Source organism: Athene noctua, chromosome 15 (genome assembly GCF_965140245.1).
Source record: "Athene noctua chromosome 15, bAthNoc1.hap1.1, whole genome shotgun sequence".
NCBI classification, from domain to species: Eukaryota; Metazoa; Chordata; class Aves; order Strigiformes; family Strigidae; genus Athene; species Athene noctua.
In genome coordinates, this window is record NC_134051.1 from 13,755,710 (window position 1) to 13,778,729 (window position 23,020).

The window sequence follows — 23,020 nt, forward strand, 5'->3', positions numbered from 1 at the left end:
AGTCTCCCCACGGGGAAATGACTAGCTGTCAAGAGAATAAAAATAATGGTTCTGCTGAGTAATTAGAATTTTTTTTTCCTTTGTTTTCACTGGAAATGATTTTTTCATAACAATATATTGAAGAAATTTTCAGTCTCTTACATGTTTGTAAAAATGTTTGTATTTATCAAAGTTCTTTAATTATGATCTGTAGATTGGTTGATTGAACCAAGTGGGTAAAGAGAAGTCACAAATAAAAATTCTGAAGCAGTAAAGAAACTTAAGAAACTTTTTACTGATTGTTATGCTTAAAACAGTGTTAGGAAATTTTTGTAACAATTCTGCATATTTTTTTTATGGTGTATTTCCTTAGAAATAGTAGTGCAACATCTAATTAGTTACAATTTCTTTTAAACTCCCCATTCAAAGCTTGTTGGGATATTGCTAGGTCTTTGGATACCTCTAGCAATTCCCATATGTTTTCCAATGTCATATGCTTTGGGACTAGAATGCTATTTTGTTTTAGAAGAGAAAGTAGGTCAATTTATACAACTCTCAAGCCATGAATAATAAAGTGTGTTTAAAATAATTGTAAGATATGTTTTGGGCCATTGCTATGCATTGTTAGCATAAGTTTGCTGTAAGGTAAAAATATATTTCATTCACTTCTGCTTATGTAAGGCTTGTCAGAGTAGTATCACCAGAAGTTTTCCTGTTACACACTGAGGGATAGACAAACTCTTCATAGTTTGCATTGCAGCTAAACTCAAATCAAACAATTACTAGAGACTTGCTGACATGATATTGCTAAGGTTTTAAAATTAAGCAAAACAGACAAAAAAGCTAAAATAATTATGGTGTTTGTACATCTTTAAAAGACCTGTGGTCAGACTGGTGTCTGTAAGACACTCTTTCCAATTGGTCTATTCTTTCTTTTTGTGGCTGTAGACCAGTAATTAACTAGTATATATATCTAATTAGAACATGACTTAAACTTTCTTTGCAGTTTCAGCCTTTGATAATTTTGTACTTTATTTTAGAGCAATTTTAGGGGTGGACTTTAATTTCATCAAAGTTATGTTGTAGGTTATGCTCGTGGTGTACAAAACTGTATTATGAGAGTACTGTGTTAAAGACTCAGTAAACTACATAGAATTTTCGGTTTCTTGGTATAGACTAATCCTGTCAGACTAGGGAATGAGGAGCTCCTATGCTAGAATAACACACTTTTGATGTACTGAAACTTGTATTGCAAGATATTAAACCCTTATTGTTCTGCAGAAACACTCGTTCTTACAGGAATGTTGGAGACAAACCAAATAGTTTAAAAAAAAAAATCCTCTCCAACTCTCTAAGGCTTTCCTTGTAGAAGCCTGTACAAGAAATGTTTCTTGGAGTCAGAATTTTTCTACATAAGTTAACTAGGTATTTCTCAAATCTTCATGAAAACATGCAGTTTTCTTTTTAAGGAATGTGAAAATACTCTTGTACCTTTTCCTAAAGCTCACAGACTCCGCTTTTTATGTGGTAGCTGTACTATTGTATTTTTATGTCTGACAAATTGATCTCTGAGCATTTGGTATGTGAGCCTGGGAGACTTTCTGACGTGGAAGGTGCATATGCCAATCCCATGAACTCAAGATGTGAATCACTTTGTTCAAATAAATACAGTCAGTAGATGAGAGAGTTTATTTCTGAGTATTAGATATTCATGAGATCTGACATCTGTCAGAAAGGTTAAGTTGTATGTTTTTTAAATTCCTGCCAAATTATGCAGCTCTTCTGAAAAGTTGAATTGTTTCAAACATTTGAAATATCTATGAAAGGTAATTTTGGATATTAAGCTAAGTTTTCACCATTCTGGAGAGTTTCACTCTGAATTTTCATGCCTTCTGTTCTTTCTTGTTGAACAAGTAATTCGTTGGCCAGTTGCATCCCGAGGCCTCAAAAGCATGCTACTGATTATTTGAACTCAAACTGTCTTCTAGATTTTTAACTTTAATCTCCGTTTCATTTCGAAAGTGCTCAAATGGCTTTAAGCAGTTTTGAGGGTATTTTTGAGCCAGCAATTACAGGAAAAGAACAAATTATGGCATGTATCTGTAGCTGGATAGGTGGCTTTTTTTAAACACTGTTAAATATTTGACCTTTAAATTATTTGTTTGGTTTTTTTGTTTGGTTAATGGAGTAAGGTAGTATTATAGTATCATGTGAAAAGCAGGTGTGTGATGTTCTTTAAGGTTCTTTGTGCTGCTGCCATTGTTAGTAAATGAAAGTGCAAAAGAGCCTTTCATTCTTAAAAAATCTGGAGATGTATTATTATGTAATTTTGGTCAGATTTATCTTCTACTAAGAATTTTTCAGTAGTATGCTGTCAGATAGTTAAAATTTCTAAATATTGGAGGATTTTCAAATGTGAAATATGGCTTTGTTCATGATGCAATACATGAGTTTTGTTTGGGTTTTTTTGTTACAAAATCCCTTCTCACATAGTAAGGTACCTTAAATCACTAAAAGCTTTGCCAGAAAGTGTCAGCATCTTTGTAGAATTGTCTCTGTTTAGTGTAACAGGTAACAATATATTGTAATGAATTTCTTCTTCTGAAGTGGGGAATTTTGATGATACAGAAATTTTGGTAATGTCTGCAGAAAGCGCTACTTATAATCATCTCATGTTAAAGAATGTGGAAAGGCCGTGACAGGCATGGAACAAATTAGTTACCTGCTTAAAAAAGCCCCATTTCTGGCTATGAAGAATTGTTTGACTGCTTCTCAATTTTTTTTGTCATGCTTTTCTTCTAAAAATAATTTTGATTTGTTCTTGTGTTGATTTTGATCCCCAAGTGACTCTACAAACTATTGGTAAACCTAGAACCTTTCACTGTATTAAGAGTATGTGCTCTTACATATTAATGACATTCTAAGACAAGAATGAAAAGAAACCTTTCTTTAAGAAATACACTGCTATATTAAATAACTTAATTGAAAACTTCTCTTGAGTACCATTTCATTGAACTACATGACCCATTTTATTGGAAATCAAAGAAGATAAGTTTTGTGTTCTTTGACAGGATTCTGTAAAGATGGATTTTTTTTTTTTTTTCTCCTAGATATTAAAATGCCTACAAGTACAATTATTAAATAAGAGCACTTGTTTGCTTAGATTTAACGGTTGTTCAAAGGAGAGGATTGAAAAATACCCTTTTGTGAAATAAACAATCCTTGGCTCTTGTTAGCTTTGAATAAACAGTGCAAGTTTGATCTCTTCTGTTTGTATCTGTTCTGTCAGTCATATTATTTACTGACAGCTCCTTTATTAGCATACTTTCATTCAGCATGAGATTTTGTTCAGGAGGCAAATGAGATCAATGCATTAGTGGACAGTGACACTTTTGGAAATTGTTATTTTAATTTCTAATTTAAAGGTCTTAGCATGGCACGGAGCCTTGTTTTTAAATGTTAGTTGTGTTTGAAGTCAGTATATTAAAAAACACGTCTTAAATTATTAAATTGGTCAGGACTTTCCTGTGGAATCACAAGGCCTTCTGTAGCTTTTGTCAGTTACTGAAATACAGCGAGATGTAATTTCATCTGTCCAGTGTGCTTTGGCACAAGGGTAAATTCTTTTTGTGCTTCTTAAAAGAATTTGTCTTATTTAATAAGAATTGTGAAATATGTTTTTATGTATGTGTATATTTATTTTCTCAGTGAGATTTCATGTCCAAATAAAAAAAAAATATAATTTGAATAAGCTGTTCACTTCTTAGTGTGTGCAATGCACAGTTTTAAGTTACTACTCTCTCACTGACAGTCTAGTCCTGGCTGAGTAAGATGAACAGTTTTCTGAGTCAAGAATGGTGTGCCCACTTAATCAGTGAGCCATTTAATGTGCACACTGGTCAGATTGTTTTATTTGCTTTACAAACAAATTTATTTCTGAGTCACTGCTCAGAAATATTTACCAGTTAATAGTAAATAACTGTGGTAAGTGCTAAGCTGTTTCTTCTGCAAGTTGTACAAGGAGAAAACAGTGTGGCATTTTCAGTGAACCACAGCTATTTTTTATCTTACTCACTGTATTTTAACTGTTAAAGGTAAGCTATCAAAGCAAGATTTCAGGAAGAGGTAGTATCTTTTGTTATATCAAATCACACACTTGGAGAAAGCATGGACGAAGTTCTTCAGGTGAAACACATGCTATGGTTTATGTTGCATCTTTGGTGGCAGTATCAATTTAAGCAGCCAATCTGCTGTGTGAGTCCTGCTTCTGTATCACAGGACACCTACCCCACAGTTGCAATGCAACAGTGGTTTCTATGTCCTTGGTGCAAACCGGTTTGAGAACCTGGTTTGGCTTAAAAATTATTTTCGAGATATTTTCATTCAGATCACTTTCCTCGTCTGATTGACAGTCCTGCACACGGTGTAGATGGGAATGAATGAACACAAAGAGCAGCAGTATTTTGTGATCACTGCTAAAGATTTCCTTATTGTAAAACACTGGACACCACGAACACCAAGGTGCACCTAGAGGATGGCAACAACTGCTGATTATGTTACCTATGTTAATCTGTCGTGATTTAAAGGAAAAGAGAATGGTTAGTAGTTTAGGAACAGAGAGTTACTATCAAGGGCATAAGTGACAGCAAATTAATGCCTGTGGAATAGTGAAACCACAGGTTGACATGACTTTAAGCAGCCCTCTCACCAGAGGGACTACAGGGGCCCAGAAGGTGTGGGAAGTCTGGTTATTGCAATTCCAACATGGCTTATGGGGGACAACAATGGGAAGACTGTGATAACCAAGAAAAGAAGCATTTCTGTTACACTTTGTGGTTCCACGTTCATTAATAAATACTGGATCTGTACACTCTGAGGTCAGATGACCTCACCAATTTTAGCATTTGTGTATCTAAAACATAAGTATAAAAATATAAAACTTGTGCTAATCTGTGTTTTTGTTGGATCTGTACAAGTTGTGGGAGGACAGTTGATACCTGGTCTTAGTGTAAAGCCTGTTAGGTAAAAATCAGTCTCAATGTTTTTTTTGAAAAAATTTAAATCATCAAAGTGATGTACACTAGGTAATGTTTTGTGGCATGTGAATTTACTTTTTTTACGTCCATGATTTTTAGTATCCAGTAATAATATTAATTTAGTTCCAAGTCTTGTTCTCTTGGAGGCAGACTAGGAATGTTTACGAAAAGTGGTCTCTTGCTAATTATCTCCCCTAATTATAAGGAGACCTCTTTATTTTTAGCAGACCTTGATGCAGGAAAAGTTAGAGGAACCTAAATTAATATTATTATTCAGAAGTACATCTCATCACTCCTTTTGGTTTGCTGTGATGGTAATACATTCTTCTTTGACAAGAAAAAGTGTTGAAGTAAATTACTAATAAAAGTGATTTTCACAAGTAACATATGTGACAGTTTGTCCTTTTTGATAATATGTAACAAGTGATTTGCTGATTTATTTGCTCTTGAATTTTCTTCTTATTATTTAACTTTGCTAGGGACACACATAAATTTTTGTATTACTTCCAGTGTTTTGAGCGAGCTGTTGAATTTACTCATTAATCAAGCCTGCAAGCAGAAAGTTATTTCAAGGACATCCAGATTAGAGGGAGAGAAAACAGTCAGGTATTACATCAGATTGTTTGGATTTTGTTGTTCTGATAGAGACAGGCACTGAAAAAATCAAACATGATTTCAGATATGTAACCTATTGAGTTTTGCATCCATTCATAAATTTGTAAATTGCTTTTGATAACTAATCAACCAGCTATCAGTACTACTGTTTTTCTCTGTGCATTTGCAAGTAGTAACATATTGCATCTTTTTATATGTGAAATACGAGGAAGTTCTGCCTCCCAACCCAGGCTCTCTGTGATTAACAATGACCTGCTGATACTAACCTGAATCAGAGAGGGGCTTATGATATTCTTAAAATATTACACACTCACTTTGATTTGGAATGAGTGGTTAAGCTAGTATGGAAAATAATTGATCCAGAGCTAATGATGTTACATTATTACTTTATCTAGTAAAGTTGGCAATTTTGGTTCATAAATGTTTGTAATTTATGAAGAAAAACTGCTTGCTAAGTGGCACATACCACGTTAAACATAATGTAGAAGTTCATACGCATTTAGATATATCTGTTTTTGCAAAATAAGCTTACTAATTACTAACAAGTGTTTGAAATCAAAGAATCTTTATCAAGGCTGATGTTGAATGAACAATTGAGATATGAATACGTAGTGTCATTAATTGATAACATGGAAATCCTAACATCCTGATTTTTATCAGGAGGAGTCAGAAAAGAGTCTAATTATGAGGCTGGGAATTTAGTTTTTCTAACAGGATTAAGTGCAACAAAAATGCTTGACAAGAACAGAAACAAAGCCAGTAAATTAAAGCTGCTTTAGTACACTATAAAAATAATAAAAAAGCTTTTGATTTTTGAAACTATATTAATAATATGTTAAACCTTTGCACTTCGGAAAGTGTGGAGTGGAACTAAATGGTAACTCAGATGTGTTGCAGGCTTTTTGTATTGTGATGTGTAAGACAAAGCATCAATATTAATCTAAAACTGCTTACGTAATTAGGCAAACAAAAATGCCTGTTTGTGTTTAAATAATCACTCTGAAATCTTTAGCTTTTGTACATCCTGATAGTCCCATTACAAGGAAAGTGTGTTGTTAGTTCAACTACTGTTACTGGTTTTTAGCTCTTAATTTGCTGAGTATTTCAGAATAGTTTGTAAATTCAGAATTAATGAGAGAGATCAGTCTGGACAAACCATATCTGGGCTTAGTTTAGTGCTCTTCGCGTATGTGCCACACTGATGAATTACCGGATTTGAAGGACTCCTTATTTAAAAAGAAATTGGAATAGAATACTTAAAGTTCAACTCAGGTATAATTATTTTTATTTTTAATTTTTAATTAGTGATGTCAGCTCCTGGCTTGCCAAATCGAAGCTGTTTTTTCTGTTTGCTTTGATTATGTGAAGGATTCACATTGTCTGGACCAAAGCACTAAATTAAAAGCAAACACTAAATTAACCAAATTGAATTAAACTGCTTTATCTTGACGTAATTCCCTGGGAAAGATGGAGAAGGCAGAGTGGTAATTTAAGAAAAGGAAAGCATGAAATTCATAGATAGTAGTGAACTGCCTCCAGAAGGGAAACTATGAACACTTGAGAGACTTGGCAGTAGTCCAAACCCCTGTGCTATTGTTGAAGGTAGTGGATTGGTGTTCATCTTACTCAGCTGTGCTTTCATAATGTTACCCCGTTGCCTCTACTATTCTCTTAGCTTTGGATGGCTATATGAGAGCTGCTGTAACCTGAAAAACATGATTAACGACATTGTTGTGGTAGCCTGCTACGCCCACTAGAGGAGCCAACTGCTCACTGCTTCTGTTTTCACCTAACTACTGTAAAAATTGTAGCTTTTCTTGCTCTACCCTGGGACTGCTCATCTGGTGCTCCGCCTCTGATAATGGCCCTCGTCAGTATTCCTTTTCTTAATACAGGAGTCATATAGAGAGGATTTCCTTGGAAACTCCTAACAGTGGGGTTTTCTGAAGAGCCTTTCTTTTCCCTTGAAAAGATTTCTACAGTCCTTTTTTTGGCTCAAATTTCAGTAAGGCTGTGAATAGCATTATCATTTCAAGACAACTCCCTTGCTAGGTATATTTTATACTGATGGATCATCCATCGTAATTGAAACTTACATTCAATTTTATAGTATAATGGTTCTGATCGGAGTAAAATCTTGCTGAACAGAGATTTTAAGTTTCTTTTAGCCTTCCTTCCTGTTTCTGCTAGTTTCCCCATCTCATTCTCTTGATGATAACATGTTACTGCTACTATTTGGACCTTTGCTATTTGGGAGCTCTTGTCCTCTTGGGAGTTCTTCCCCTTTAAGCTGTAGGTTTACACTTCTGTGTAAGAGAAATTCAAGAGCTCAATATAATCTTTAACCTTGATTTGAGTTTTGTTGTTTCTTGCTTCTCTTGTCAGGGAACTAACAAACATAGTTTGCTCTGTAAATTGGTATCTTTTTCATCCTTGTCACTCATCCAGCCCTGTTCACTTTTATAAACATCCTGCATCAGTTGGTGCTTTCTTGACACTTTGACCCAAAAATGGAGAGCACAGACATGGCTAGAATTGGTGTCTAAACCAGCCATGCTTGAGGCCACACTATTTACCTGTGCATGGCTTGTGTCAGTGGTATTTATACTCCTTTGGCTCTTCTCAGAATTGCCTGGGGTGAGTGGACTTGGAGCTCCAATCCTATTAAAACCACAAATAAAGAGTGCAGAATATATTTGCTCATGCATTGTTCACAAAGTTTAATGCAGTTTGTGCATTTTGCATTATTCCCAGTTCAAAATAGGGTGAATAGTTTGTAACTGTTTACTGCTGTGTTCATCAAAGAATAAAACTGAGAACATAAGTTAATAGGTGTTTTATTAGAATCAGTTGCCATAGGATCTTCTCTGATAGGAATAGAATTAGACATAGAGTTGTATTTTCTCTTGTTGAATTCAATATCAAAACCTACATTTCAAGGTATGAGTCAAAGTTATTGTAACAGTGTCTGTTCTTAATGGTCAGTTCAAACTAATGCATTAGAAATGAGATGCAGTACTTGGAGACTATGGTAAAATAAAAAATATAAATAAAAGTTGATATGCATGTAAGAAATTATATAGTGGTTTTTTCTAGTTTACCACACAGTTATCTCTTGGCTTTGTTTTTTAGGTAGCTGAAATGCATGGGGAACTAATAGAATTCAATGAGAGGCTGCACCGTGCTCTGATGGCTAAAGAAGCTCTTGTGTCCCAGATGAGACAAGAACTAATTGATTTGAGAGGGCCGGTAAGTGTTTATTTCTTACAGTGTAGAATACCATTCTGGAATAAGCTCAAAACCACTACTTGTGATAAAATCAAATATATATTAGCTCATAAGAAATAACAGCTCATAATACATCTGTCAAGAACACCTTACTTGATATTTTTGATAGTGCTGGAGTCTCTTTAGCAGAATTGAATGTAAAATAGATATATTCAGACAATAAAATTGTTCTCTACCAACTATTGCTTTGCTTTGGCTTTTTGTGTTAAAAGAAAGAATTGGATTGAAATCTGAAAATGAACAGGGAGGAGACAGGACTCGAGGATGTTCCTAATAGTTGTCCATCTTCTGAGGGAGGCATTATTTTGATAATTTTTGTTCATGATTATGCAGTATTGCTCCTTACTTTATGTTTGCACCAGAAGCATTCATGCCTATTTTATCATAACATTTATGTAAAGTTGCTGATGATGGTTCTGTGTGCATTAGTGAAGCAGGTTTTAATCTATAAGTTTCAGTCTTTTAGGTGGAAACAATCAAATTATTGTGTTAAGAAATAATGAACGATAAATCATGTGTGTATTATGCCTGCACTTACTTGGAGATTTTGGGCTGTATGTCACTGTTCAGAGGTTTTGTTTTTAACCATGTATCTCCATATCCTAATTCAGTAGTTACTGGGAGAAAACTAATTTCTCTAATTTTTATGAAGTGGAAGTGGTATTATATTTTTAAGGGCTAGCTAAATGCTAGTTGTTATTAGTTGCTATTGTCCAAAATGAAACTGTGAATTGCAAAAGTCTTTAGGACTGTATTTATTAATTGCATTAATTCTAAGAAGTGGATACATTTTAATTCTGTATTAGTAAACGAAACTGTGCTGATTGCCTGTCTGTTAATTAGTAGACTTTAATTGGAACTTTAAAAGTGGGTGAAGTGTGTAACTGCCAGAAATAGTGGGATATGAATATTTGATCCCCCTTTAAAATGTTTGAAAAGATCAGCCACATTCTTAACATTTCATTATTAAAATAGTATATAATTTGCAGTTTGTAATAAAAATAGCTTCCATGATTCTTCACTGTCTTCTCTTTTCCTTTTAATGCTGATAATCAATTTTAATGGCTGTAATGTAAATTATCAAAGAGAGAATGCAGGTTGTAGAAAAGATAGAAGAACATCTTTCTCTGGCATGAGAGCCCTGGAAAGCCAGGCTGTGTGCTGCCACTGGAGGTTGGACGGGACTGTGAACAGATGGCAGGTGATGGTGGTATTTGAGAGAGAGGTCATACTGCCCCTTCCCACCTCTTTCCTCCCAAAAAGGGCAGCAGAGTGTTCAGGATTATGTATATATGTCCTGTATATATGCCCTGGAGCTGTCTTGGCTCTGCACAAATCTTGCTTTTTTCCTCTTCTCTGACAGGAATGACTTCGTCTTCGCTTTACTCTTGGGAAGGCAAAATTCAGTTTTGTCTTGTGCATTAGGAGGTCTAGAGCTAGTCTGTCAAAACATCTGGGAACTGGATTTTCTTTAGTCCCCCTTGAAATTTTATATTGCTTTGCAATAAATATATATATTCTTTTACAATAAGCAGTAATATATATTTAAGTTTCTTAGGCAGCAAATATTCTGAAAAACATTAATATGCATGCAACATACATTATAGTTAAATATTGGTTCACCATAGCTCTAACATAGAAGCTGTCTCTGGAAGTTCACAACTTTTCGCTGTTTTTCTTCATCAAAACACACCAACTATTCTGGGTTATGCTTTACATTTTACAGTATTTAAAGGAGACAAGATATCCTTTTATGTTTAACTAGATTTAAAGTAAGGTAAAAGGCTATTGCTGTTTCAGTTGTAAACACTTTCAATCTTGTTTTCTCACAACCGCTACTTCTTTTGATTCTGCAGGTATTAGTCCATCATTGCCATCTTTATGAACTTTTGTAATTACATAATATTTTTAAGAACACGGCTAAAATGAAATGATCATGTGTCTTTCTCTTAATGGAATGTTGGTTGTAAAAGAAAGTGATCACTAGGTTTTATATGCTTCATCTCTTCCCATAAATTGTTTATACACACAATGTACTTTGTTTTAGCATACTTTGCTTATAAAGGCCTAATAGTGATGTCTTTTTCTGGGTTTTCTATGCCCTTCAAAATTACATGCTTTAACAAGCCCCAGTTTGTTTCTTTAGAAAAGTATAGCAAATTCTAACATAATTACTTGCAAGGGTGATATGTTAATAATACTGTTCCACGATAGCTTATTGTTTCTCAGTAATAGTTCTTAAATGGCATTTAAATGCAATGGTGAATTGCAATTTGCTTATAATATTATGCTTTCTTAATAGAAAGCATAATAACCATTGTGTGGGAATTACTTCTGTTTTGTAAATATAGGTCCCTGGAGATTTGAGTCAAACATCTGAAGATCAGAGTTTGTCAGATTTTGAAATGTAAGTTTCATAAGACATATTTTTCTCTTCATACTGTCTTTGTGGAAAAGAAGAATAAGTAAACAAATTCAATAAACTGCTTTTTATGTATTATTTCCTGTATCTGAATTCTCAGCGGTGGTATTCCATTGTTAAAAAGTACGGAGAGCTCACAGTCCATGCCCTGGTGTGGTTTTTAATAATATTGAATGCAAGGAGTTTAGATTTATGAAGATTCTCTTGGAGTGCTCTTTCAGTGTACTAGGTCTTGGTTTTCTTACAAAGCACCAAAAAGTTACTGTTTTCTGTTGCTTTGGGTTTCATAGATGCTAGATGCTATTCCTAATGTGATGGACTTTCTCATTTTTACAGAATAAATCCTAATCGATGCCTACAAATAGTACTACAAAAAACTTGACAAAAACCCCAGCTGGTCATCCCAGATCATTCTACAGTGTTGTGATTTGGAGTTTTGCCTTTGTTAGTCAGACTAATGAATATAGCTTTTTGTGGATGAGGGCATGAAAATGTAGCTGATGTCTTTGAATCATAGAAATTTGGAGATGAATTACAAAGTGTGGATGAAAATGGCTTCTCCATAATTGTGCAGTACTCTTCTGTTATTTAAAGAACTCAGGTTTTTGCTGAGTTTTGTGGACCAAAATGTTGAGTTTGTTGAAATGAATAGTTTTTGTTTCATATGTATAATCAAATATTATCAAATGCATGGTGTAAAAAAACCCAAACCAACCCAAAAATCTGCAAGAGGAGTTGTTTCAGTGCCCTTTTCCAGTTATGTTAATTTTAGAGAATGCTTTTAGATACAGCAGGTATAAAAGGTTTAGGCAGAACTACAATTTTTCTGATACTCCATTTGAGATGTTAAGTTGCTTTGTTGATCACTTTGATCCTTATCTAAATCACTGGAGGTAGTTGCTTTGCAATTCTTATACATAAATATGATTCCCTATTTTAAGTTTTTCTCTCTCCTCCTCAGATCAAATCGTGCTCTTATTAATGTTTGGATTCCCTCAGTCTTTCTGCGTGGAAAAGCTGCTAATGCATTCCATGTTTATCAGGTAAGTGATACGTCTTAACACACATACTGTGTAAAAGTTTCTGACTAAAACGGCACATCTTAATAATTTGAAGATCTCAGTATAATTTAATTAGAGATCAATTAATGAACAGTAGCAGTAACTTCATATATATTAATCCATAAGATTGTGTTGATTATCCAAATAGCATATTTTGAGGGTTGACTTTTAATAGTTTAATATTTTAAAAACATGCTAATAAGATAACTGCATTGTCCAGGAAATACAACAATTTAGTATTAATCAGTAATGCCTTCTTTAATATACATGTACATATTCTATTTCAATTTTGGGGTTATCAATGACCAGGAATGTTGCCTGACAGACTGACACATGTGGTGTTCTGTAGCAGCTCACTCAAAAACATTTTGAATGGTGCAGCAAACCTTCACTATGTGTCACAGGACATGTTCATAGTGTGTTCTGCTTCAGCTGGGTCTGAATTTAGGGGTTTGTGCTCTAGCCTGCCTTGTAGTTGGAAGCACTGAAATCCCGTACTGTTGCTCGATTCCTGGATTCTTGGTTTCAGAACAATTGTACCCTCCATGGATAGAACGGCATGGAAAACTTTAAACGCTCTTTAATATGCTGTTCCAGGCTGTTTGTATTTCTTTACTTGTGGATTATTAGCAGCTGTAAAATTTTTCCACTTTTGTTTCAGCCACATGTACTTAGCTCTGAGCAAGAATTCTGAAGCTTTTTAACATTCCACTCACTCTGAATGATCTTTGTTGGATTTTGAATCATTTATGAAGTGTTGACAGATAGTTGAAAAATACAGGAAAACACCCACCTTTTGGCCAGTAAAAGACAATGAAAAATAAAACTTTACATAATGGAATGAAAAGCTACCAATACGGAACAGTTAGTAATTTGTTTAAAAGCATTAAATACTAAATTTCAGGTGTACAAGTGTTTTTGGAAACCCAAGTTGTTGACAAGTGTGATTATTTTTGTCTTTCTGGCTCTCACATATTCCTCCGCTCTGCTGTCACTGGCTACACGTTCTAAACCCAGACGCCAGTTGGCTAACACAGAAATTCTTAGAAGCATCAATATCCCACCACACGTCTGTTACTTTAATGATATTGCAGTTGTGTGACCGCTAGAGGAGCTCTGGTTTCTCCTGCTTATTTCCTAGGTTGCTCTGTTTTATTCCTTTCATCCTGCTTTGTTATTTCTTAGATTTCTTTTCCTATCACCATAGACCCATTTACTTCCCACCCTATCCACCATTTCCTCACCAGGTTGGTCAGCCTGTTGGCAAACATGATCTTCTCCCACTGTGTCAGGTGGATTTCATCTCTCCCAGTAGCCCTTGATCCTTAGAGACAGTCCCATGATCATAAAAGTCAAATCTGTCAGTGGCACCTGCTGTGCAACCAGGTATTGATCCGCAGGATCCGTCTGCTCCTAGGCAAGCCTTTTCCTTCACTGGCAGGATCTAGAAGACCAGTCAGGCCCCCAGGCACTTCATCCTTGTCTACAGTGCTGTTTAGTCACCCTTGATTTGGTAGTAGTCATCTTTGGAATTAATGTTTCTGCCTCTGTAGATGAATGTTGCAGTGGGAGACACTGCAAAGAAAATCTTTTCTGTGTAAATTGTGAATAAAAAACTTAATAAGAACTTAAACTATGGCTGTCTGAGGTGTGTTTACTAATGGTCTGTTGCTTGCACAGGTTTTCCTCCTCATTTGGATGGTTAGTAAGAAGTAGAAACAAAATTGTTTCATTTGCTTGTAGATGAGCAGAGAGTTTAGCTAGAGGCAGCTCTTTAAGAGGAGATGCTGTAATAGATGAAGGAATGGGAGGAAAACTGCCTTTGTATATTATTAAAGGTTCTTAAGTTCAGTGGTAGTATTATTACTGCATAGGGAGGCTGTTTTGTTTAAAAAAACCCAAAAATATGCTGCCAGTTTGGGGGTCCTGAGTGGTTAAATAGCCAGAAAAAAATAAGAGGATGTGAAGGAAAAGCACATAAGCATATATCTGTTTGAAAAAGGGTCATGGAGAATTGCAAATAGTTCAGTTTTTTTCAATACTTTTATTATTTGCTTTTTCAGTTGCATTCTCTTTGGTTGAATGGGAAGAAAGAATCCTTTTTTATTATTAAAATTGCTTTTGCATTTTGAGTTTAATTAGTGTTGTTACTACTAAGACATGAACCAAGACCAATTTATTTATAAGGTTGCTATCTAATATGCCAAATCTATCTTTTTTTTAAAGTAATAAAGTGCTTTTCATTAAGGTATTTTAGAACTGGATTAAAAACATTATTTCTGTGAAGAACTTAATTTTGGTTTGTTTTACTTGTAACTTGATATCAAGCTTAGTTACTGAAGAGTACGATACTTTTTATGCAGTTTGACTGTACATGACTATACAACTGGCATCATGAAAGCCTGGAAAATATGAGAATTCATACATGCTATAGATGTTCTGCAAATCTTTTTTTTAATAGGAAAAATACTTAGATAAACTAAGCTTCCCAATTTATAAGAGATTCTGGGCTTTATCCAAAATATGGTGAGGTGAGTAGAGGGTTAGATGTTGCTCTCGGTTTGCTATGGTTAAGGGTCTAACTACAGTGACTTGAACAAAATTTAGGGGTTTTTTATTGTGCTTTTGCACCTTATTTCTATTTATTATTGGCATGACATTGTAGAAAATAGGTTGTGCTGGTATGGAGTGGGTTTTAATAGATTTCATCCATTACTCATCATCAATGAAAAAAACAAAGAACTTGTGATTGAAAGCTAAGCTTCTTGAGAAGGGAAAAAAGAAATCAAAATATCACTGCAAAATTCTAAAAGACTGAAAATTCTAGATTTACAAAAAGACAACTTTCAGAATTTTAAGTTCTTTGTCTACAATATATACCTATAATGTTGGGTATCCGTAGTCTGAAAAATTCTGTTTATTGATATATGTGTTTGAAAAATGTACAAGTTCTTCTGAATATGCTCTATTCATTATGTGTTCACAGTAGTGATTTATGGGACATACATGTAATGTGGATCGTTAAAAGCAGCCATCTAGAATAGATACAGACTCTCTGTAGTCAGACTAGTTTGTTTTTAGTTACAGAACAACACAGAATGTCATAGTATTCTTCTGGTGAACAGTGGAGTATTTGCTCAACTTTGTCTTTTTATATTTAGAAAAAAAGCAAGCAAGACTTACCTGTAGAAGTGATCTAAAACTTCTAGGATTCTTATTAAACTTTGATCTTGGTACCTGCTGAGATCTTTCCTTATGGAAGAATACATTAATAGCATTCCTACCAGTTTTTGATTTCAGGAGTATGGCTGGGAAGAGTATCTTTCTAGCAAATAACTTTTTCTGTCACTTTGCATGTGAAGAAATTTTCTTAAATAGATATACCCTGTGATGAAACACTTGAAGCGATTGCCACATCTCTGAGCAAATATGTAGTCATGTGCTTGCTGAATATATGTTCTGCATTTTATAGCTACCAGGAAAGCATTAATTTATAAAACTTCAAAATAGCCTCAATAACAGCACTGTGCATTTATCTTGTTAAATCTCTGCCAAAACATGTGCTCCTGATTACAGGGAATTTGATTCAGTGTTGAAATTGTGGAAGAGGATATTTACCAGGCGACCAGTATGCAATGAACAGACAAGGATTGGGAGTGACAATTGGGATAAATGATTGAGCTCATTTCTGAGAGTCCTCTTATTCATAATAAACATTATTTTTGCTGTTTTATTATTTTTTTTTCTCCAATGGCAGAAAATTAAAATGCATGTATAACTCTTTGTATCAATTGCTTGTAGTATATCAATGTAAAGGAAAGTAGGAATAGTGCAAAATGTTGATATTGAGATCATTACCCACATCTTTTGAAGTTCAGTTTTCTCTGAAAGTACTTGAGTAACTGTAACTTGGGAAGTAAAAACTGGCTCTTGGTTGTGCTGGTTAATTCGGAGAAAAATATGTCAAGCAAACTTCAAGAAAGCTGGTGTGCCAATTGGAAAAGGCAGAGTTTGAAACTTTGGCTTTGGGTAAGCACTGTTTTTAGATGTGCTAAATACTTACGACTGTACCTAACGCTAATTGGAAACTAGCCTTAAGATGCTTAGCCTGCCCAAAAATTAGATTCTGTGCATAATGCTATTAAGGTGTTACTGCAAAATTAAGATGTTACAGAAGGGCATGGACCTTGACTGCTGCTTTTCCAAATGCAGTTCATGTAAATGTATTTCTAACATGGTTAGATTTCTCCTGCATTTTCTATTACTAGAAAGCTAAAGAGATTGTCCTCTCCTCCCCTCCTTTTATGAGCCACCTCATTAACCTTTGCTGATTTGAAATTGTGTATCTCAGGATCCCTTCACTTGATGGAGTAAGACAGCGTGCCAGTGGAGATTTGCTATGTCACATTTACTGTTGATGCACTTTAGAATTGCTGTGCCTCTTCTGTCCCTTTTTGCTCATAAATGCATATTTTCTAGCAGAAAATAATCTACTGTGTATGTATCAAGTGCCTTGGAAATGACCAAAAGAGGGTGGAAAGAATTGCAGAGCACCTCAAATAGGTTTGAAAGACTATGAACCTATCAGTTCAAGGGTGAAATAGCTGAAAACTGACTGATAAATAGCTTCTGGCTTGGGTACCAGAAGATTTTAAAGTAGCTAATCTGACACAATTTTTAAAAGGGTTTAGGGAGGTCTAAAAACCAAGCTGTTAAAAATCATTAGGAAAGGGATAGAAAAACTGAATACTCTGTTATGCTATATATAATGTGTGGCTTATCTGTGTGCAGTTCTAGTCCTCTCCAAAGAAATATATCAGAATTGGAATGAATACAGGTGAAAAATGAAGCTTTTTCATTTGAGGAGCATATTAGAAATTCTCAGCCTGCAAAAAAGACAACTGGAGGGGAATATGATAGCAATCTTTCAAATCGTGGAAGACATGGAGAGATTTTTAACTCTTTCAGAATGCAAATCGGAGCATCCATTGAAACTACTAGCTTGCAGTTTCAGAACAAGTATGTGACAGTGGTTTTCTCCACAACATATAATTGGGGTGCAAGACATCTTGCCACAGAGCTTGTGAATACTGAAAGTTTATGACTTCAGAAAATAATTGAGCTAATTAAATTGAAGAAAAATCAATCCAAACACAAAGATAGCAATATTTTGGAAAATAGGCAGCTTTTCTGCATAAATATCACTATACTTTTTTGGTCATATTTAAGTGTGACAAAAGAAATAATTTCATAATTCACCAAGGAATTTTCTGAACTGTTGAAATCAATATGCCTTACAGTAACAGTACAGTGGAAGAAACTTGGAGATCATGGTGTAGGATTAACTAAACATGAGTTGCCCTTGTAATGCTGTGCTAAGAATGACTAATTCAGTCCTAAAATGGATATAAAAGGTATGATTATGAAATGGCTTTCCTTCCACTAGTATTTATCTGCTATGCATGGCAAACCCATTCTGATGTTTTCAGAAGCACATCCCTTGTCTTTATACTTGCTCAGCTTTGTTTTGCTTAAGGTTTATATCTTAACTACTGTCTTGCCATTCATTAGTGCTAACAGATTACTAATATAATAAATTTTGCACCTGAGTAGAAAGATTAAATTAGATGACCAGTTAATGTTCTTATTATGAATCAACAAATCACAAGGATTATTTAGACTTTACTGGATGAAATTATCTGGGCTCTGCAGGAGCTCAGTCTGTGTTGTAACAATATCTTCTAGTGAGAACATTAGAACAATTACAGTTATCCACTTCGAGTTAAAAAGAAGCTTCAAGGTTTTATTTTCTTACAAGGTTTGTGATGGTTATTAGTAAGTGATAAACTGATTAGTTGTAGACGTTAAAGGACCTAGCCACATATGAAGAAACTAACATATTTTGTACAAAATAATAGTTAAGAAACAAGCAATTTAAATATTAGGCAGCTCTGTAAAATCAGGGTCATGCTGACAAATGTCTGCTCTTCTCATATAAACATCCTGTCTTCTCTAGTTAACTAGTTGCTTTCTAATCACTCCTGTTTGCGATCTGTGCGGTGTGATGTCCGTGTTTTTTGTGAGGCAGATGTTGCTCAGTCAGCCTACCATTAGAAAATAACATCTTGTCTAGTGTATTCACATGGATAAAGACAGAATCCACATCAGAATAAAAAAAAAATTTTGCATTTACATTTTACCTCTAGATGGTGATAGTTGCAGTTTCTTTAGTGCCTGTGAAGCAAGATAATTATTGCAATAATATTACTTTATCATATTTCTCAACTGTAGAGTATCTTGTTATTCTCTACATACATGAGGATTCCACTTTCCTGTGAAGTGTACAGCAAATGCTATTAGTCATGCCTTTTGTTGCTATAATTACCAATGGCTGACACTTAAGATAATGAAACCGAGACTTTGTGATCCTTAAAGTGATATCAGTATTTAAATGTCTACTTGCAGATCTGCCTTGTTTGCAGAGCAGTAAACATTTTAGCTTATACCAAATAAGATTTAAGATAAACATGCTAATCAGACACAGCTATTGCTATTTGCATATGAATAGGACTCCCCTAAGATTATCATCAAGAAGAATGCTTTCCTTACAACTTTTTTATTCCTTTGACTCTCCTCAGTCTTACTGTTTAATATTAACTGATATATTTTCTCACAGTATTTTTATATATTACTTCAAAAAATGTTCTATTTTACCTCTCCACTTTCTCTCTGAAGGAAGAGCAGTATAGTTTTGAATAAAAGGGCTATTCACAGGACCTCAATGCTCCTGCTTAAACTGAGGGAAGAATTTTCACAGAAACAACATAAAAGAGATGGAGGAGAACCGTATCTAATACTCCAGAGTTTTTGAGGGGGAGAATGCCCACTGAATTCTTCGGGTGAGAGATGAAACAGTGAAAGCAGAGTCTGGAATCTGCCAGATATGACTGCTGCCCTTTTAATTTATACATGAGCCAGCATAGCCTTAGTATTTCATCAAAGATGGAAGTCGATGGATTGACAGTTAAAATAGTTGAAAAGTAGGCGAAAAATTGCAAAAGTAAGTTGAATTTCACTTCCCTGATATATGAGGAATTGGATTACTTTAGTAGCTGCAGGACTAAGCAGGCAAAAAGGAGAAAGAAATAGTCTTAGAGTCATATTCCATCTCAGAGCAGCTCAGGACAACTAGAGAAGAAAAGGGCCTAGAATGATGGGGAGAATTTGAGAGAAGTATATGGCTCATGGCATTCTGAGATGGTTTGAGGGTGCATAGCCAAAAATGTTGTGTTGATCTAAAAGGTCAAAAAGAAATTGATGACAAAGTGACATGACTTGGTTCCAGTAAAAACTTTGCTGTTGATGACCAAGGTTATGGGGCAGGATCTTATACCAGAAAACTGAAAGAGGAATTTCAGGGTGAGGTAAAATGCACAGGCCCTACATCAGCCACAGGATTTGAAATCAAATGGTTCGTAATATCCAAGATTATTTATGTCACCTTGACAAACAATTCTATTTAGGCAATAATTTTTTTTAGCATAAGAAAGACATGGACCTGCTCCTGTGGGTTCAGAGGAGGCCACAGAGATGGTCGTGGAGCTGGAACACCTTCCCTGTGAGGACAGGCTGAGAGAGTTGGGGCTGTTCAACCTGGAGAAGAGAAGGCTCCGGGGAGATCTTAGAGCAGCCTTCCAGGAGGGACTCCTGATCAGGGAATATAGGGATAGGACCAGGGGTAGCAGTTTTAAACTGAATGAGGGTAGATTTAGTTTAGATATGAGGAAGAAATTCTTCCCTGTGAGGGTGGTGAGGCCCTGGCACAGGTTTCCCAGAGAAGCTGTGGCTGCCCCCTCCCTGGCAGTGTTCCAGGCCAGGTTGGACGGGGCTGTGAGCAACCTGGGCTAGTGGAAGGTGTCCCTCCCTGTGGCAGGGGGGTGGAACTGGATGATCTTTAAGGTCCTTTCCAACCCAAACCAGTCTATGATTCTATTACTCTATGATCCCACTTTCTACATAATGGGACCTGAGGATGTGTCAGAGGAGCATAAGAGTAGGTAAAGTAGAAATGTTTTTAAGTGGCTGGGATGGAGGGACTATACAAAGACGAGATCAGTCCTGGGAGACTTCTGTAATTATCTGTCTATTTGTCTAAAGAAAACCATAATACAACTTAATACATTGATTTGCTTATAGAAATGCTAATCTGGACCCAAAAAGTACAAGGAAAATAAAAAAAGAATTTCAATTTTCAAATAATTTTTTATCTACTACAGAAAGAAGAAAAGAATTTACATCTAATAAATATCCAAGATAAAAAATAGTTATCTTACTTACAAACGGAGTGGTGAGATATCCTCCTTTCTCTGGCCAGAGCACCCAACATATTCTAATTTGGAGAAAAAGCCAACAGTTTTGTCATTTTACCTATATTCTCTTCTGCAGAAACTTCCTGCAGTGGTTGTCTTGCATTGCAATGACTGTATGAGTTCAAAGTGCATGTTTGTGAAATGGTGTTAATTATTTTTGGATTTTCTAAGTAATATTTCACTGTCAAAAGGACCTAATTATGTTATTGAGTGAAATCTTCTGTGCTGATTCGATTTGTGTTGAAAATGAAAAAGATATTGATTCTATCCAGCAAAAGTGTAGGCATACTGGTTTTATTCTTTAGTGTCCAGTCACTTTAGTGCTGTTTTGGTGAATAGAAACAGAACTGTGACTACAGAAACACAGTGAACCGTGCATGTATGTAATCAAGTGGATAGGCCTAAAATACATGACATTTTCTGTTTAGTAAAACAGTATTGGCTGGTTTTAAGCTTCATGCGTTGATGCGCATTCTCTTGTATATTTGACACCGTATTGTTCATTTTTATGAAACAAATATCAAAAGGGAGAAGATTTAATATAACAAAAAATAGTATTTGTAGTCTTTGTGCAAGTAGATATAATGGTCTTATTGAGATAAAAGCTTGATCACTTTAATTCCTGTTATGTCTATGTATGTAGAAAGGCACACAAAAAGCTGCTCATATCACAGCTGAGAAGTTTTATTGTTCCGTTTGTTTTTTTATTATGCAGAACTTCTTAAATTGGATCATTTTCAAAGAGGGAACTTAACCATAAATGCTGTCCTGCAGCTGTGTCAAAATATAACTTGCATTTGTATTCATTTCTCACACTTCAAAGGTACCTTTGGAGAATTTAGGTTGAATTTATATTCTAAACAGAATCCCATTGTCCTGAAGTTAAGAAATGTAACTGTTTCTTCCTTTTTTGCTGTATACTTTATCTTTGGATTCATACCTGTTACTTCTGTATGTTTTTGAGTGCAGAGATAATTTTGACAAAAGCAGTGATTTCTAAAATTGTATATTTTGATCAATATATTTTAAATTTACTGTTCCTGAATAATTAAGGTGTACACTAAAGGTGAGTTATTTTTCAGAATTTAAAAAACTTTATTATCATCATAAACCACTATTTGAGAAACAGAACAAGTAGTAGTTACAGAAGCTCATCTGAGAACATGTCTGCTCCTCTGGTTAAAATGAATGCATTTTCTTCTTTCCACAGAAGGACTACTCAGTCATTTTTCTTAGATTACATTAGCAATACTCTACAAAAGTACTGGCAGTTTTGTTTTATGGAAATATGGTGGGTTATAAGATTCATTTAAGCAAATGGTAAGTTAATAACTATTTGGGAGTTGTTGCACTGAATGTTCCAGGCTTCTGTAATAATCTGTAACACCAAACTCAATAAACATAGAGAATCACTAGATAAATTTTATTGATGTTAACAAGTTTTAGTTTATAGTTCAGAGCACTGAAATTGTTTCTTTTTAGTTTCTTCTCCCCTTTTTATCATAAAGAAAATCAAGATACATTCTTAAACAGTTTTTTTGTTTTGTTTTGTTTTTTTTTTTTGTATGGGAAATTTATAATGAAGGCAGTGACAGTGATAAACTGGATTAGGTCATTGAGGAGAACATTTAATGTAGATGAAATCTTGTCTTCTCTTAGTACTTCCAGCTCTCCACCAGTAATTCTGAACTGGTGTTTTAGAAGTCCCTGTTTTGTGCTTGCTGTTCCCTCTCTGTAATTGTAGCAGAAGAGGATGTCTTTTTATGCTGTTTAATAGATTACTTTTTGTAGGGATAAAATAAAAAATATCCTTGGTGTTAACACTGATAAAAGATAACGTGGATCACAGTGGGATTAAAGTATTTTAGAAGATAATGTTAGTAGTTCAGAAGATGATTTGGGGATATTACAAGTGTTGCGGTTTGAACCTGGCATGAAATTATGATTGTTTTATGATTATATAGTACAATATATAATTATTTATATTGACCATTTCAAAAGCAAGGGGCAAAAGAGATGTAAGATTTTGTTGGTAGATTCTGCCTATAAGAATGGGAAAAGTTGAAATGCTTGCAGTTTGAATTTAGCCATATAATCTCCTTGATTGTTTTTTTTTGGCTTTTCTAACCCCATGAAGTGTTAGAACAGGTGTATCAACTTAGGTATGTGGAGGAGCAGTCTGTTCTATGTAATTTTTCATTTGTTCCAAGCTCACTTCGTCCTGTCTGGGGGAAAAAAGAGAAGCAAAGT

General features: G+C 34.8%; 1 protein-coding gene across 3 annotated transcripts in view; it reads left to right on the forward strand.

Annotated features, from left to right (window-relative positions):
- Positions 1–23,020, forward strand: part of SNX29 (sorting nexin 29) — a 133,533-nt gene that overhangs the window by 51,902 nt on the left and 58,611 nt on the right. For 2 of the 3 annotated variants that reach the window (XM_074919778.1, XM_074919779.1), the window contains exons 16-18: positions 8,763–8,879; positions 11,270–11,325; positions 12,302–12,383. In XM_074919778.1, the coding sequence (XP_074775879.1) occupies positions 8,763–8,879; positions 11,270–11,325; positions 12,302–12,383 (255 nt within the window). Of the gene's footprint in view, positions 1–8,762; positions 8,880–11,269; positions 11,326–12,301; positions 12,384–13,648; positions 13,926–23,020 lie in introns of those variants that run through there. The other variant, XM_074919780.1, reaches the window with a different exon arrangement.